This window comes from Petaurus breviceps, unplaced genomic scaffold, assembly GCF_028583685.1.
Source record: "Petaurus breviceps papuanus isolate PSGF00001 unplaced genomic scaffold, PetGlider_PUasm1.0 118, whole genome shotgun sequence".
NCBI classification, from domain to species: Eukaryota; Metazoa; Chordata; class Mammalia; order Diprotodontia; family Petauridae; genus Petaurus; species Petaurus breviceps.
The window spans coordinates 21,143,526-21,159,589 of record NW_027185616.1 but is presented as its reverse complement, the minus strand read 5'-3'; the positions used below and the strand labels follow the sequence as shown (position 1 = coordinate 21,159,589).

The following is a 16,064-nucleotide window of genomic DNA, read 5'->3' as shown; positions in this document are numbered from 1 at the left end:
GAGCAAATCACTTAACCCCAACTGCCTTGCCTTCCCCCTCAAAAAAAAAAAAAAGAATGCTTATTTTCAGATATATGAGAGCTTTTTAGAAATTTACTGGGTTTCTCTTTTAAATACAACTTCTATCTGGTTTTTTATCATCTGATATTACTGAGAGCAGCATCAGTTATTTCTCTAATTGTTATTTTTTTTTTTTGCGAAGGGGGAGCTTAGTGATTTTCTTTTATTTCTACCACCCCACCACCCTTTTTTTTTTTCCTTAAGAGAAAAGCTTTGTCCAGGCTATGCCTTAAATCCCTACTTTATACTTAATCCCTGTCTTTCTTCAGTTTCTTCCTTTATAAAAGAAAGTAATTATGGGATAGTGAATAAAGCACCAGCCCTGGAGTCAGGAGGACGTTAGTTCAAATCCAGCCTCAGACCCTTGACACACTTACTAGCTGTGTGACTTGGGGCAAGTCACTTAACTCCAATTGCCCTCCAAAAAAAAAAGAAGAAAGTAATTGTCTGAATTCATTTTTTCATTTTTTTTTTTCCATTCTTACAAAGGTTTTACTAGGGGTGGGGAACCTGTGGCCTCAAGGCTGTGGGTTCCCCACCCCTGACTCTATATTCTCTACTCTTAAATGATTAAAGATTCTTCTGTAGCACATACCCATGCATTCATGGAAGATTAATGTGATAGATATTACTGTTTTCAGTCTGAGAGATCCTGTTTTTTTAAGTCAATTAAATTGAGATTATCACAAATCGTTTTATTCATTTACTAGTTGTTTTGGAAGAGAAATACTAATCAAAGTTTTTCTCTTTTTTTTTTTCCCAACTTCATTCAAGCATGTTCCAGGAAGGGAGTTAGTTATTCTAAGGGTTTTTCTTGTTGAGTCAATTCCTTTCACACAAGAGTATTCAACGTATGTAACAAGACAAAACCAGGAAAAGCTGCTAGGTTACAGCTAGGCTGTCCTTTGACTTAGTTTTTCCACAAGTGTGCTGATTTTAAAATTGGCTTTCTTTAGGAGCAAGTGTTCTTTTGCTTACTTACTTTCATCAAGTTGATTGATTGCAGGAATGATTTTATTTTCCAAAGAGAATATCCATCCATCTGTGACATCTGAAACAAGTTCATGTGGGTAATAATAATTCCTCTAAAATGAAGCATGCTTTTTTTTTTTAACCTATATCATATTTACTCCAGCTAAAGCTATGTTCTGAGTTCCTATGGTTTTTTCTCTATGTACTATTCATTTGGCCATTACTACTGCCTTTGTATCATTTGTTAACTGTTCATTTGCGTGTTTTGAGGGCAGGGTCTGTGTCTTATACTATGTAAACCACACCTCTTAGCTCCATGTCTTGTTCATAGTGTAGATACTCAGTGAATTTTTTATTTATGCCCATATATAGGTAGGTACCTGGGAAATTGCTAGGGAAACCTAAAGAGACTTTTATTTTGTTGCATCAAAATTTTCTCCCATCATTAGTGCAATTAGGAGCCATAGTTCTCATTATTATTTGTACTGTGGCTTACGTAGTCCACTTATAGTACACACACACAAACACACACATACACATAATATATATCCTCTCCTAGAATTACTGTTTTTATTTACTTGAGTAAGAGTGCTGCTGTGTAATGTACTTCTTTTTTGAAAGTGATCATTTTTCATTTTGTGCATTGAAGAAAACTGGAGAAAAAAGCTTAATGATTAAGTTTTTAAGGTCTTGCTTTTTTTTTTGCCTTTTTTTTTTTGGAAGACAGTTGGGGTTAAATGACTTGCCCAAGGTAACATGGCTAGTTTTTTTGTGTTAAGCATCTGAAGCCGGATTTGAACTGAGGTTTTCCTGACTCCAGGGCTGGTGCTCTATTCACTGCACCACCTAGCCGCCCCTTAAGGTCTTTATTTAGAAGATATGTTAAACTTACATCTGACTGACTATAAAAACTCAATATTTATATAATATGCATTTTACTAAGTCTTGGTCATTTTAAATTTGTCTTTTCTTTGGGAGTGCTATGCTAAGTGGGATTAATTAAGCTCCTGGGAAAGGATATTAATTCAGTGGACTTTTTGAATTGTGTTTTGTTGTTTTTAATGTACTTTCTGTTTAGAGCAGAAATCAGTCTTAATGGTGATAGGGTTGGTCACAGATAAATCTGAGGCCTAGTAAAAATAAAGGAAAATGTGTGGAAACTTGTTTTTCTTTATTCTTTATCCCTTCTGTCTTTCACCACTCAAGATTCTTCTTGATGAACTGTCTTCCACCAAACATTGGGCATCCATGCATGTTTCAGATCACAGTGGATTTCACTACCGCCAGTTCTTATTAAAGTCTTTGATAAGCCAGACTGTGACTGACAGTGCTATATTGGAACAGAGCCCTTTGGTAAGTGAGAAAATCCCAGATCTTCCAAAAGATGATGATGATGATGATGATGATGATGAAGAAGACACACCAGCAGAGCACCACAGGGCAGTGGATCTTTCCCGTCTTCTGGAGGAAGAAGTTGAACTCAGCACAGATCTCATTGATAACTACCCAGGACACGAAACACTCTGGTGTCATAGGTAAGAGAGACCTATTTCCGAAGCCTGAAGCTTTATGGCCACTCCTCTGGAGCCAGAGGGGTTCACAGGGATGAATCTGCATCTGGGGTAGGTGTAACTGAGCTTTTCCTTCACTGAGAATTGCCAAACACATTCCTTTAGAGAATTTTAAAGCTGTATGGATAGCCCTGTGATTATCCGTACTTTTGTCAGTGTTTACAAATTTCTTTCTTTCTTTTTTTTTTTTTTAAAGCAATCAGGGTTAAGTAACTTGCTCAAGGTTACACAGCCAGGTGTTTCTGGGTGGGTGCTAAGTGTCTGAGCCCGGATTCAATCTCCGGGTCATCCCGACTCTGGGGTCAGTGCTCTTACTCGCTGTGCTACCTGGCAGCCCCATTGTGTTTACAAATTTCTGCTAATCTTTGCCATTATCTTAAGCCAACCCCAACAATGATTTTTTTTAAAGGTTTCTATAATATCTGGTATCACTTCATTTCATTTTAAAATATTTTATTTTTACCTAGTTGCAAGCAAAAGCAATTTTTAACATTTGCTTTTTTGTTTTGTTTTTCAGTTTTGAATTCCAAATTCTATCCCTCCTTTCCTCCCCTCCCCACTCCCTGAGATGGTAAGCAGTCTGATATAGGTTATACATGTGCAGTCATGTAAAACATTGCCATATTAGTCATTTTGCCCCACAGTGATGTTCATCAAAGAGAATCCCTGGTTAGCTTGTTGTATCAGTTCATTTCACCAAGCATTTAGTAGACCTACTTCGTGCCACGCACTGGGGACATGGAACAAAAATAGTGTCCCTGCCATTGAAGAGCTCCCATTTTATGTGATTCCTATATCCTTTCCGTGTCCATAAACTAAGTTATCTTGCCTGCTTTTCTTGGTCCTTCTCTTGAAAGTTTGTTTGCTTTTCTTTTTGTATTTTCAGCACTTAGCAGAGTGCCTAGCACATAATAGGTGCTCAATCAATGTTTATTAAATTAATGAATTTAATAAAGAGGAAGTAACTTGCTAACAACCCCAGAAAATAATAATAGCTCATATTTATATGACATTCTGAGGTTTGCAAAACATTTTCATACATCCTATCTCCTTTGTCCTAATGTTTATCCTGTCTGCGTTACTGTAACCTTGGTATGGGGGACATTGCCTTCGGAAGGGTGTTACGTGCTGTGGTTGAACATACCCCACATCTCACATTGCTCATCTCACTCTCTTTCAGTTCACAGTGTCTTTCTTGTCACAACAAACACCAGTGGTACATTAGCTTCCGTAACTGTTTTGTGTGCGTTTCATATTTCACTTTTGTCTTCATGCTGATCTCCTCTCAGTCTAATGTAAGCTTTTCTGTGGCAGAGACTGTTCTGTTTTTGTTTTGCCATCCCTAGGACCTTGGAAAGAGCCTGGCACTTAAGAGATACTTAATAAACTCATTTTAGATAGATGAATGAGCGCCATCTGTAATCAGGAAAACTGACTCAGACAGTGAGATCAGTTAAAGTGTTATTTTCTATTTGTATTTTTAAAATTTTTGGAGGTGTTCCCTTTCCCAGCCTGCTCAAGTTTTCACGCTGTTGCAACATTTCCTCTGCGGCTCCTCCAAAATCGGGTAAAGTCAGAGGATTAATGGGAGATTTATCTCCCCTTGGTACTATTTACACAGTACTTTATTAATTTTTTTTTTAAAACTAAGGCCACATCAAGGCAGAAAACAAAATTAAGCTTTTTTTTTGCTTTTCGGAGGGCATTTGGGGTTAAGCGACTTGCCCAAGGTCACATGGCTAGTTTTTTGTGTTGAGTGTCTGAGGCCAGATTTGAACAAAGGTCCCCCTGACTCCAGGGCCTGTGTGCTCTATTCACCGTGCCACCTAGCCTCCCCCAAAATTAAGCTTTTGAGTGATTGGGAAAACTATCATTGAAAAAAGTAAATTCTTTAAGTAATAGTAAAAAAAACCTTTAAAAGCATAGATAGATAATCAGGTGATTTATCCTTGAAACTCTCTTGCCTGTAAAGTTTATATGTAATATGTATATAAAGAGATATGTTAGATAACAGATTAGATAACGTGTTACACTTTCGAGAAGATCCTATTCCAATGCGTTATCTTGGTATGGAGATATCTGTGGGTTCTTTAAGGTTGTATCAGCAAAGTTCATGCTGTGGTACATTCTGCTTAAATTAAAGCTTTTGAGGTACATTAGATAAATGAAATAAATTCTGAAGGGCTTAGAGTTACTGCAGTAGAAGCTGATGGTTATGGAAGTGCATATGATTTTCTTCCATAGATATGTTCATAAGAAGTTGTGTATATATAGCATAATTTTTCAAAGTTCTATTAAATTTGAAATACTCTTGGGATATTTTTGTTATTTAAAAGAGAACTCCCATCATTTTCCTCAAGCAGATAATGTTCTAATGTGAACCATCAAACTAAAAAGCATTGGGGTTTGTTTTGGAGATTTGGAGGACAAGGGAGGATTTTTTTTCTATGTAGTGTCTGTTTTCTACTGAATGTTACCATATGGAAAGAGATTACCATAAGTGATTTGTAGTATGAACTTTAAGGGGTGGAAGAAGGGGTTAAGAAGAAACATCCATTTAGCTTGCTTTTTCCAGCAGCCATTGGTAGTACTTTGTGCATGTGAAGAATGATGTGCTTACTTGTGATGTGTCATGACACGAAGGCAACCCTAGAGTCTTGTCTGTAATGCTAGAGAAACGCAAATTTTAAAGAAAGGTTTGAATACAGGTCCCTCATGATAAACTGTGTGTCTGTTATTTCAGTGCCAGCCTTAGAAAGGGTAGAGAGATTCATCACCAGATGGCTGCCCTCCAAGTGAGGGGTTATTTTAATGACAGCAACTCATGACTTAGTGATTAAGTTCAGCAGAAATATTCCTATGATTTCTGTATTATAAGGCAAGCTACAATAATTGTACTAATAAAAGTGTACTTTTAAAGGAAGACTGTGGCAGAAGCCATGACCTGAGCACAGAGGAAAGGTCTTTGGTTCCTGAAATCTTGATTTGGGGTCTGACTGTGGTTAGATTGATTTTTTTTTAAATCCTGCCGGGAGCAAGTGTGGCTGATGCCATTCTCCCTTGTATGAATGTGATGTTCTGGTTTTCATTTGGTGACAAACCTATGGTCTCATCATCAGTTTGTGACCTTTTAAACCCCCTCTTGAGTGCCAGGTACTGTAAAAATCTAACAAGTAAATCAGGGGCCACAGGACTGTACGCTGTTGGCCAGTTCTTAAGCAGGCACTCTTCCCTATAAATAAGCATCTGTTTTAAAGGGGTAAGCATATTGATTTGAACTCGGGCTATGTGTTTGAAGGCACCATCTTGATGCTTTTTTCAATATTGCCTGACCTAACTGTTGTTATATTTTATTTTATTTTTTCTTTTCAATTCCTGGCCTCTTCTTTTACAAAGGCGGCATGTGTTCTACCTTCAGCATCACTTAAACAGTAAGCTTCCTCACAGCCTGATGCGACTATCACCTGTGGACAACAGTGGTGGAACTTTAAATGACTTAAATCTCAGCCCAGCAGTCACTCATATGACTCAGGCCATGGATGTGGATGGCTTAAATGACTCTAACAAGCAAGGTTATTCCCAGGAAACTAAGCGACTAAAGCGAACACCTGCTCAGGACTCCCTTGGCATAGAAATGGAGCACAGGTTTATTGAACAAATTTTGTCCACCTGCCGAAATGTAGAACAAGCCAGGTTTGCTAATGCTTATAGGAAATGGCTGGTTACTTGGAGTCAGTGAAAGAGACGGAAAATTCCAGCAGGGTTTTACTTTTAGTGCAATATTACTTATCTTTTCCTTTCTTACTTACAGTTGCATGTACTGGTTCTAGTATTGGCTTCTCACCCTTTATGATCAATTTTAAGGTTTGTAGGAAGACCCTTGTGTCATTTATTTTGTTAGGAACAGGCAGTTCTTTTGTAGGAAAACAAAAACATTTTCCTAGTGCAAAATGAGTCTTAAATTTTGAGAAAAAAATATTCATATCCTTTGCATTTCTTTGGGCAGCTTCATATTCTGTTCTCATGATTTTTTTTCCTTATTTTGTTGGGAAATTTATTTGTTAACTTGTTATTATTAAAAAAAAACTTTAAAACATAATACAGTTTGTAATGACTAACTTTAAACAACTTGATCCAGTTTTTGGTTTGGGAAACAAATATGGTTATGGGGAAATAAAAACAAATACTGACCCTAATGTGCTCTACTTGTAGACTAAACTAACCAAAGTCAATAGAGTTGGGTTTAAGCATAAAACTCTCTTCAGAGATTACCAATTTATCAAAGAATTACTCATTTTAAACCATAACTTTAAGAGGTTATGTTACTACAGTACTGGACAGTTTATTTTTATTATGCATTCTGATTATTTTTCTGTTAAATTGGTATAAGCTACAGATACCTAACTTAAACCCTGTGTAATTAGGTCTTTTATAGCGAGTTTTGTTGGATTTTTTTAATTCTTACTATCTTCCTTCAAAGATCTGTTGGATTGGGGAATCAGATTAATGAAACATTGAAATTTGTTTGTAAAAAGTTCACCTATAATTTATTTTTTTGATTTACCAGATCAACAAACTGTCATCTTATATTTCTAAAAATTTATGAGGTACACTACAGAGATGAATGTTAAATATTTTGGGAGAAAATAAATGTGGGGGCATCTAAAGAAATAGGTTAAAACATTTACATTTTAGTAAATTGTCCACACTGAGGACTCAACAATCAACTTTATATCCATTACATCCATTGCCAGAGACTCTTTATACATATTTTGAAACCGGGGTTCAGTCCCAGGGTTTCTCTCATGCTTTCCTTGAACCCTAAGGGTTGAAAATAGTAGAGGGAGATATTGCTCTCCCTGTGTTTTATTTAGCTAATTGTATCTACCCATAGTTAATTTTTTTCTCCCTCCTCATTATCTATCCTTTCTCAGCATATCCCTTTGTTATCTCTTGTCACATACCCTTTGCTTTTTTTATATCTTTTTCCTTCTGTATTCCTTCAGCAAAAAATACCCCACCTTTATTTCTTGGCCTACAAAAAAAGGGCCAGGAAGGGTGTATAAGTATGACCAATCCTATTAATACCAAATTGGCAGAAGTTGCTAACCAAAATGAGAATACTTTCAAATCCCTTGGCTCTCAAGGAGGAATGTGAGCTGGTAGCCTCACCCTACCTCCCGTGCTTCCAAGTTTCACTATCTAATTGGGGTGGGGGGTGTAGAGAGGACCCAGGAGAAAGACAGATTTCTGCTATTTCACTCTGAATGAAAACCCCAGATTAACTTGAGCTTTAAAGGGCATGAATTCAGATCCCATAGCTGCTACTTATTACCTGGGTAACTTTAGGCAAGTGACTTTACATCTTGGACCTCAGTTGTTTTTTTCACCTGTGAAATGAAATAATTGGTCTTTTCCAGCTGTAAAGCCTGTGATCTATAATTGAAATAGGTTTCTCTTAAGGGGATATGAAATTTACCCTTTATTTTGGCATCATAGCTCTGTTCAGTGACAATCAGACAGTGAGCCTTAACAGGATCCCAGGAAAAAATTGGCCAGCCTGGCCCTAGTGGACCTAGAGACCTTAAATGTATGACCAGCTGCTGCTGGGCTTTATTTTTGGGGCAAAAGTGACTGTTTTGCAAACCTTTCAATCTATATCCTTATCCGTGTGAATAGTCCTATGCCCTGATATACAGAGCCCTTTTCAGCAGAAGTTCCTGAATCTAATACCTCAGGGTCTGTAACCTCTATGATTAGTCATTAGCTTGGGATTCTTTCTTAGTGGTTACATAGAAGTGGAGAAGATATAGCAGGTCCAGTCCATCCTGCTAGTGTACATAGCCAATCATTGCCTCCATACAGTATTAACTTCATTTTCTTTTCTAAGCTTAGTTTTAAATATCCTCAATAATAGACTTCTCACATTTTCATGATTTTTCTATTTGAGAAAAACTAGTACAGTATTTTCAGTAGAAAATTGAAACTTTTTGGTCCTATCTTTCCACTCTTAATAATGTTCTTATGAATTCAGGACCTTCATATACCTTCTCTAGAACAACTTCCATTTTAGTGTGGATAGCCTTTAGGTTTTTCGAGGCTATGTCATGCCCCTAATCGAAATAATTCAGTTCTTAAATCTACATCGGTCTCCTGTCTTAGCAAGGCTAGAGCAATAAGTGATCATTCATTAACAGTTGGAAACAAGGAAGTGCTTGGCAACAGAAATTTCTGTGCTAATTTTTTTCTAAAATCAGCATATGTAGTGTTCATTTAACAAAAAAAAAGTTCATGTATGTATGGATCTTAAGGGGTTCTCCTGCAAAAAAAAAATTTAATTGTGTAATGGCATTGATTCTTACCAACTCTTGTAGTGTGGTACAAATAACTTTGATAGGAGATAGTGTTAGAGAAGTAGGAATAAGTAAGGTCCTTTGTAGTAGAAGGTTGTGCGAGTGTTGAATGCTAAAGGTCCTTTTTTTTTTTTTTTTCTGGAAAAGTGAAGGGGGGGTGGTAGAGATTCTGTAAGCAGATTGGCTATTCTCCATATTGAAAGGCCACCCCATCCTCATGGCCAATCATGCAGCCAAGTAGCACCTACAGTCAGGAATTCCGAGCGATCCTATGGTAAATTAAATCAAACTATCCTTGTAAATCTAAACTTTTTTTCCCCTTCAAGGTTTCCTACTTTTCAAATGCAGTATTTGTAAACTATACTGTGTGCCTTGCTCATAAAATACTCAAATGTATAAGAGACGGTGACTGGACTTGTGATTTCACTGATCTAGGGCACTACACCCTCTGTCAATTCAGGTAGACACCTTTCCTTCAGATTAGAACTCTAGAGAGGTGCCTAGAGCACTGAGACTTTAGGTGACTTGCTGGGGCTCACAAATCAGTATATGACCGAGGCAGGACGGGAATCCAGGTCTGACTGATTTTGAGGTCAGCTCTCTATCCACTACTATTTTGCCTCTCAAAGATCGTAATGAAATAATTAATTCCAGCAATATATGTATATGTGTACATATATCTATACATTTAAAAGTATCTTTCACAACTGGAAGTGTTCATTAGGTGCCGGTTTAACATGCCATTTGGGAAAGGTGATATAAACATTGGCCAAGAGGTCTAAAGCCAGTTCTGCTAAATTAAGATCATTCCTTTAATTGTTTTAAAGTGTCAGAATCAGACTTGAAGAGGGCAATATTTTTGTACCTGTGGGGTTTACCTGTTTGTTGAGATGTATATTGGATATGTGTGTCTGCTTTTTTTTCCCAACTTCTGACCAATGAAATCCACCTTTTGAGATATTTCTGAAACTGACTTGAGTCATTAGAGAAGCTAACCTAGACTTTGAAAGTCTTTTTTCTCATTCCTGCTTTGCAAATTTAAGGTCTCATGAAGTTGTAATTAGATAAAGTAAAAATAAAATAACTGATATAGATTGCTACCTTAGTGTTAAAATAAGGATTTTTGTTCATACTGCTCTATTCCAGGATTCATTAACATATAAGAAACAACAACTTTTCTACAGTGGCTTTTTTGTGTTTGCTCCTCAAAAAAGTGCCCAGGTCACATGATTGGGTGTTCTCAAGTTCAGGTCATGTGTGACACCTTTGGCTTACTTCCAGCTGAACAGACAGACATACAAACACATGTCTATACATATATGTGAATGTATATGTATTTACGTATGTACACACATAAATATATGCTTTTGAATTGTTATTTTTAAAATGCATTGTGACTTGAGAAAGGTAATTTCTTACTCCTTTTTTTCTCCCCACTTGATCTAAGAATGTGATGCAAGAGGCCAAGTAAGGGATTTAATCTAATCCTAAACTAGTTGGGTGACAGTTATGCCCCCTATGCCTCAGTTTCCTCATTTTCTAGAGGAAAGTGGTGAAATTTTGCCAGTAGAAGTATCACATAATTTTTTATATAATCCTTCCTCCCCCCCCCCAAAGATATTTCAAACCTATGTTACCATGGTGTCCTTAAATTAAAAAAAAATTCCCAAAAAGCAAATTTTGCGAGAGAATTTAAATAATTTTTAATATTTGCACCTTTTTATTTTTCATATGAAGTTCTCAGATGCATATACTCTACATCCATTAGCACCTTACATTGCCCCATCCCCAAAGTACAATGTGTTCTAGAGACCTGTTTTATGGTGGAGGGTGTTGAGACATAGGAATCACTGGAAAAATCTAACATCCTTGTAAGTTGTGAAGAAGAAAGCCATGATCAGACCCATAGAAAGGTATAGTGAAAAGAGCCTGGGATTTCAAGCCTCATCTTAGTTTTCTTAGTTTACTACCTGTGTGACCTTGGGCAAGTCACTTAACTTCTGGGCCTCATTTTCATTCTTTGTTAAATAAGGGGCTTAAACTAAATGATTGATTCTTAAGTTCTTCTTTCTCTCTACAGCCTATCAATTCGGTTTTGTTTTTTAGGATTTGAAACATAGAACTTTTTACATGAAATATAATTTTGTTTATTAGAGTGCCTGTATTCTTTGAAGCAGGATTATAATTATCTAAATCTAATTTTGGAGCCAGAAACCAAAAACAATTTGAAGAATACTGACAGCTTTATCAAGTGTCCAAGAAATCATTCATATGTAAACTGCTAGATAGTAGTAACTCTAGGTTTCAGTAGGCTTCTCAGTGAAAGGAATGTCATTTCTTTTGTTATAGGTTGTTGACATGGACAGAGAGGATGTTTTGGTTTATATTTTTGTTTAGTAATTGAGGTTTCCAAGCACTTTACCAAGAATTGGTTATTATTTCCCTACTACCAATTTTTTTTTCCTGTTTTGAGGTATCCCATTTAAAAGGCTACCCATTTGTTTTTAAGGGTTACCGTGAAGCCTTTTTATAAAGGAACTGTGATATTGCCTCCTAAAAGAAAGAACAGACATTATTTTAAGTGAATCCTTTGTCTTGGTGTATTTGAAGCCTAAGTTCATTCAGAATTTCAGCCTTGACACAAAACAACTGAAAAATATGATAAAAATATACAGAAGTGAAAATCGAAAATGTGAATGTATAAAGAGGTACAAATGGTAGAAGAAAAAAAATAATTTTAAGTAATACTTTGTGGCTTCATAACACTTTTCTTACCTAAGATCCCAAAGTGCTTTATAGAGAAATGTTAGAACCACCAACATATAGTTTATGTTTTGCAGACTAGGCAAATAATGGACAAGTTGTGATTCTGGGAGACTAGTTCTTGCAGCCTGCCTCCCGTACCAGGCTTTGGTACTATTAATTAAGCAGGCTCAGGCTCACTTCCTTCTCAGCACTATCAAAAACCAAATTCTTTACTCAGAAACATCAATTATAATAATGAGGTAGCATAGTCTGCTCAAGAAATCCTGTGCTTCCAAGAATAATAACTATAGACAGTTTATGCTTTCCAAATACTAGTATAGTCAGTGATGCTAACCCTGACATTTCCTTTATTAGTGTGTAATTACCTCTCAGGGTATAGAATACTTAGTAAATTTAGGATAAACTTTTTATAGTCAGTGGAAAAAAATAGAGGCATAATTGCCTAATATATTACTAGGTCTCCACATTTTTTAGTCTAGATAGTATTTTATATAAATCACTAGCTAATATAGGAGCTGGTAACCTGCTTTGAGACTGCCTTGTGCATCCATGCTGCTCCCATCCCCATAGGACATACGTATCGTGAGCATACTTTATGATATTTCCATCTTCTCCATGTTTCAGGGAAGGCAGGAGAGAATGTATCTGTTTTGTACTTTTGGTTGCTGTAGGATTAATGAGTTTGAAAATTTGAGGAGAATGAACAGTAGAGGAACACAGATTTAACAAATGTTTTTCCTCAGGAGATGTCTATCTGCTAGACAATGTTTATTGTTCATGCCATCTGTAGTTCAGTGTGGAAAACTAAATTGTTAAAGATTAGGATTAAAATTGTTTTAGTTCTGTTATTTGGCACTTCAAGTATGTAAGAATTGGAAAAAACACTTTATGCAAGAGAATTTTGATAGAGGATTATTATGGAGAAGCAAATTATCCCTTTGGGGGGAGACTATTGTAAATGAACATTGTGTCTCCAGCTGCATAAGCATAATAAATAAAATTTAGATTATTCTACTCCATAGAATATAAATACAAGATGAAATGAAGCTGAATTTAGATTTATTTGATGGGTTTCAAAAAATGTTTTGTTTTACATTATCACACCCAAATTTTGGCAAGACTTTTCTTCATGCAGTGTTGCTAAATGCAGTCTTTCTGATTAAAAAAGGTCTCCATTCTACAACTGAGATGGAAGGTTGACCCAAGCCCACATGTGCCTGAATTAATCAGATAATTGTGTCAACCTTCTACTCTGCTTTGAGCATCACTCCCCTTAAGGGGAATGGAGAACCAGGATACTCTGGAGCTTTCCATAACTACCATTAGAGTCAGCCTTAATGTGGGGCATGGCAATCACTTTCTCTAAGTACTATGCAGTATCGTGCAGAAATGTTTACTTTTTACATTATGTAAAGTAATTTATATCAGATAAGATTTTTTCATATCTTGAAAAGGACAAATGAACATATAAACTATTTTAAATCATTATTATGCATACTCATATTTATTAAGTATTCAGTTATTTCCCTGAAATCTCATCACCTTGCATTTGATACAGGTGTGTTCTTTAATTAAAAAGTTGAGTACAGGCTAAGTAAAAATGCACATAATCAATGTTCAATAAATAACAATTGGCAAAGTCACCGTGTCAATCAAACTGACAATAAACCTTAAATAATGAAGGTAAACGTCACCCATTCTTTAAATAGAATTTAGTGAAATTGTTTTACATTTTAAAGTTATATTGAGATGAATTATTTTGGCATCATTGTTTTTTAAAAGTATGTTAAGAATAATATTTACTTAGAATATGTTCAAGAAATAGAAATTGCAAAAATTTAGCCGACATTCCCCAGCACCATAATTATTCATTAGCTTTATCATTAAATTGTTTTGAGAAGAGTGTCGTAGTCTTAGAAGCTAACCAGATGATATTTTGCTGTCGGGTATTGTTTAGTTTAGGCCCTGTTCATATCCTCTAAATTGTTGTTGCTTTCCAATATACTTCCCTTAATGGTGATGAATAAAATGTGAAAATAACATAAATGTTTATCTATTTGTGGAATGATTTTTAGGGGCATCTTTCCTAGGATAAAATCCACTACCCTTCACAAATAATAAACCAATAACCTGAAAATTTATGAATACAATTGAGAATTACAAACCTTTAAGGAGATTTTTGAGAGTTTTTTCTTGGGCTCCTAATAAACAGGTGAAAGCAATATGAGAGATGGCAGTCTGTCGTGGCGATAATTCAGGTTTTCTAAGCAACAAAATTACTATAAGTGTTGTTTATGCATATACTGCCATGTGAAAGAGAAAACTCAACGTGAGATTGATTTATCCTTTTGAGTTGACAAACTAAAAATTACAAGATTGTCAAAATGTAGCACATTTCTAGAAATTGTTTTCTTCCTTTTACTGTAACAGGGAGAGAGGGGGGAAAAGACGAATAGTTACTCCTTGAAATTATCAAAAAAAGAAAATCAATTTGAGACACTAACAATAAATAAGTAGATCGAGCTTTTCATTGCTGGTCAGTGATGCACTCAACTGAAATTTGGAATTCTCTCAGTATTAATATTTCTCACATGTTTCTGTTGTTAGAATTTACTACCTGTGTTAATTATGTGTTGACTGAAGATTTTCCAGCTGTTTAAAATTGAATAAGTTGCAGTTAAAGTTTGAGATTGTTTTAAGCATTAAACAGTTCCTGTTTAAATGTATAGAATACCTGTGGTACAAGTTGTTTTTTTGGGCATTAAATACAAGTTTTATTAACTTTTCTTTTTGAAGATATTAAATTCATTTGCTGCACTAATATTTTCATAAATTGCACTGATAATTTTCCCCCATTAAAGCAAACTGCACAAATCCTTTTTTTCATTATTCATCTCAAAGTAATTTTAGTAACTAATTATTTCCAGTTATGTAGATGGTATTTCACTCTCACATCATAGACATCATAGAAAGATAAAAACATTGATACAAAGTATGAATGCTAAGGGTATATGTTATCTATAGTTCATACCCCACCTCAAAACTCCTAACAACTGATGCTAAATTCCAAGGCTAATGTAATGGTTTTTGTTTATAGTGTATTGGTCATGATAATTTGTTTAATTGGGATAAATTAGTGATGGAGGCAAACTTATGGTATCTTCTCATTTTTCCTTCATCTTTATCATATTACGTATACATTTTAGAGCAAGTGGCCAGATTTTGCCATGCTTTATTTTATAAGGAAAAGGAAATTCCTTGCCATGTGAAATGCCATGATACTCTGATATCTGATTAGACTAATACCCTGCCATTGTTTTTAAATTGTGTACACTAAATTATGCTGTTTCCATAAATAATAGTTAATGTTGCATGTCAATTATATATGTATATACATTTTATTTTCCTTTTATTCTAATAATACAATATATATTAACAACAGCCCTGAAGTTCTAATCTTCCTATTCAGCTGTCTTCCAGTACTTAATGGTACAATTTAAGTGATTATGAATGGCAGAAATATGGAATGGGCTATCCTTTTTTTTCCCATTTAATTTGGTTTTACATGTTTTAGCAACAGAGTATACTAAGCACAGCCATAAATTGCATTTCTGTAGAAAAGAAAAATAATGTATCTTTTTTCTTTGCTAAATGTTGTCAATTTTAAAATAAACTTTTCATCTCCTAAAATAAATGTCATGGTGTTGGTGTGTATTTTTTACATGATATTGGTCTACTTTGCCGCCCAGTTTAATTATAGCTTGTGGAAGAAAATTATGTTCCTAGTGAAACCAGTAATTTGATTATGTACAGCATGGGAGAAATAAAAAAAAAATGTCAGTTCACCCAAGACTTGCCTTGTAGATGCATTCCAAAGACAAAAATGTAGACTGCCATTTTTTAAAAATACATTATCTGTATAGTTAAATAGACTCATACCAGCTACTCTGGTAGCGGAAGGTCCATTCACGTTTTTCAGACAGTTATGCCAAAGGTAAAGGTAGATCCAGGTTTCCTCCCCAGTGTTTTCTGAATCCTGCGTTTAATTACTATATCTGATGAGTTATGCAACAATATGCAGTGGTATATAAATGGGTCAGTAGAATGATAAATCAACCAGCAAACATTTATTGTGCTCTCACGATGCTGGGCATCATGCTAGGCACTGGGGATGCAAAGAAAAATATAATTTCTTATAGATTTACTGGGAGAACAGATGACTTGTAAACTATTTGGTGAAGTGTGGAGATTTTTAGTCACATTTAACAACATCCCTTCATTACCAGTGACTATTTTAGATTAGAAACAGTTTATTCTGAATTACATTAAAGTGTTAATGTTT

The 16,064-nt window shown here is 35.3% G+C and overlaps 1 protein-coding gene across 3 annotated transcripts in view; it reads left to right on the top strand.

Moving 5' to 3' along the window:
• Positions 1-16,064, top strand: part of PTAR1 (protein prenyltransferase alpha subunit repeat containing 1) — a 78,039-nt gene that overhangs the window by 42,178 nt on the left and 19,797 nt on the right. For 2 of the 3 annotated variants that reach the window (XM_069086989.1, XM_069086991.1), the window contains 2 exons: positions 2,239-2,567; positions 6,000-15,416. In XM_069086989.1, the coding sequence (XP_068943090.1) occupies positions 2,239-2,567; positions 6,000-6,342 (672 nt within the window). In that variant the 3' untranslated portion in view covers positions 6,343-15,416. Of the gene's footprint in view, positions 1-2,238; positions 2,568-5,999; positions 15,417-16,064 lie in introns of those variants that run through there. The other variant, XM_069086995.1, reaches the window with a different exon arrangement.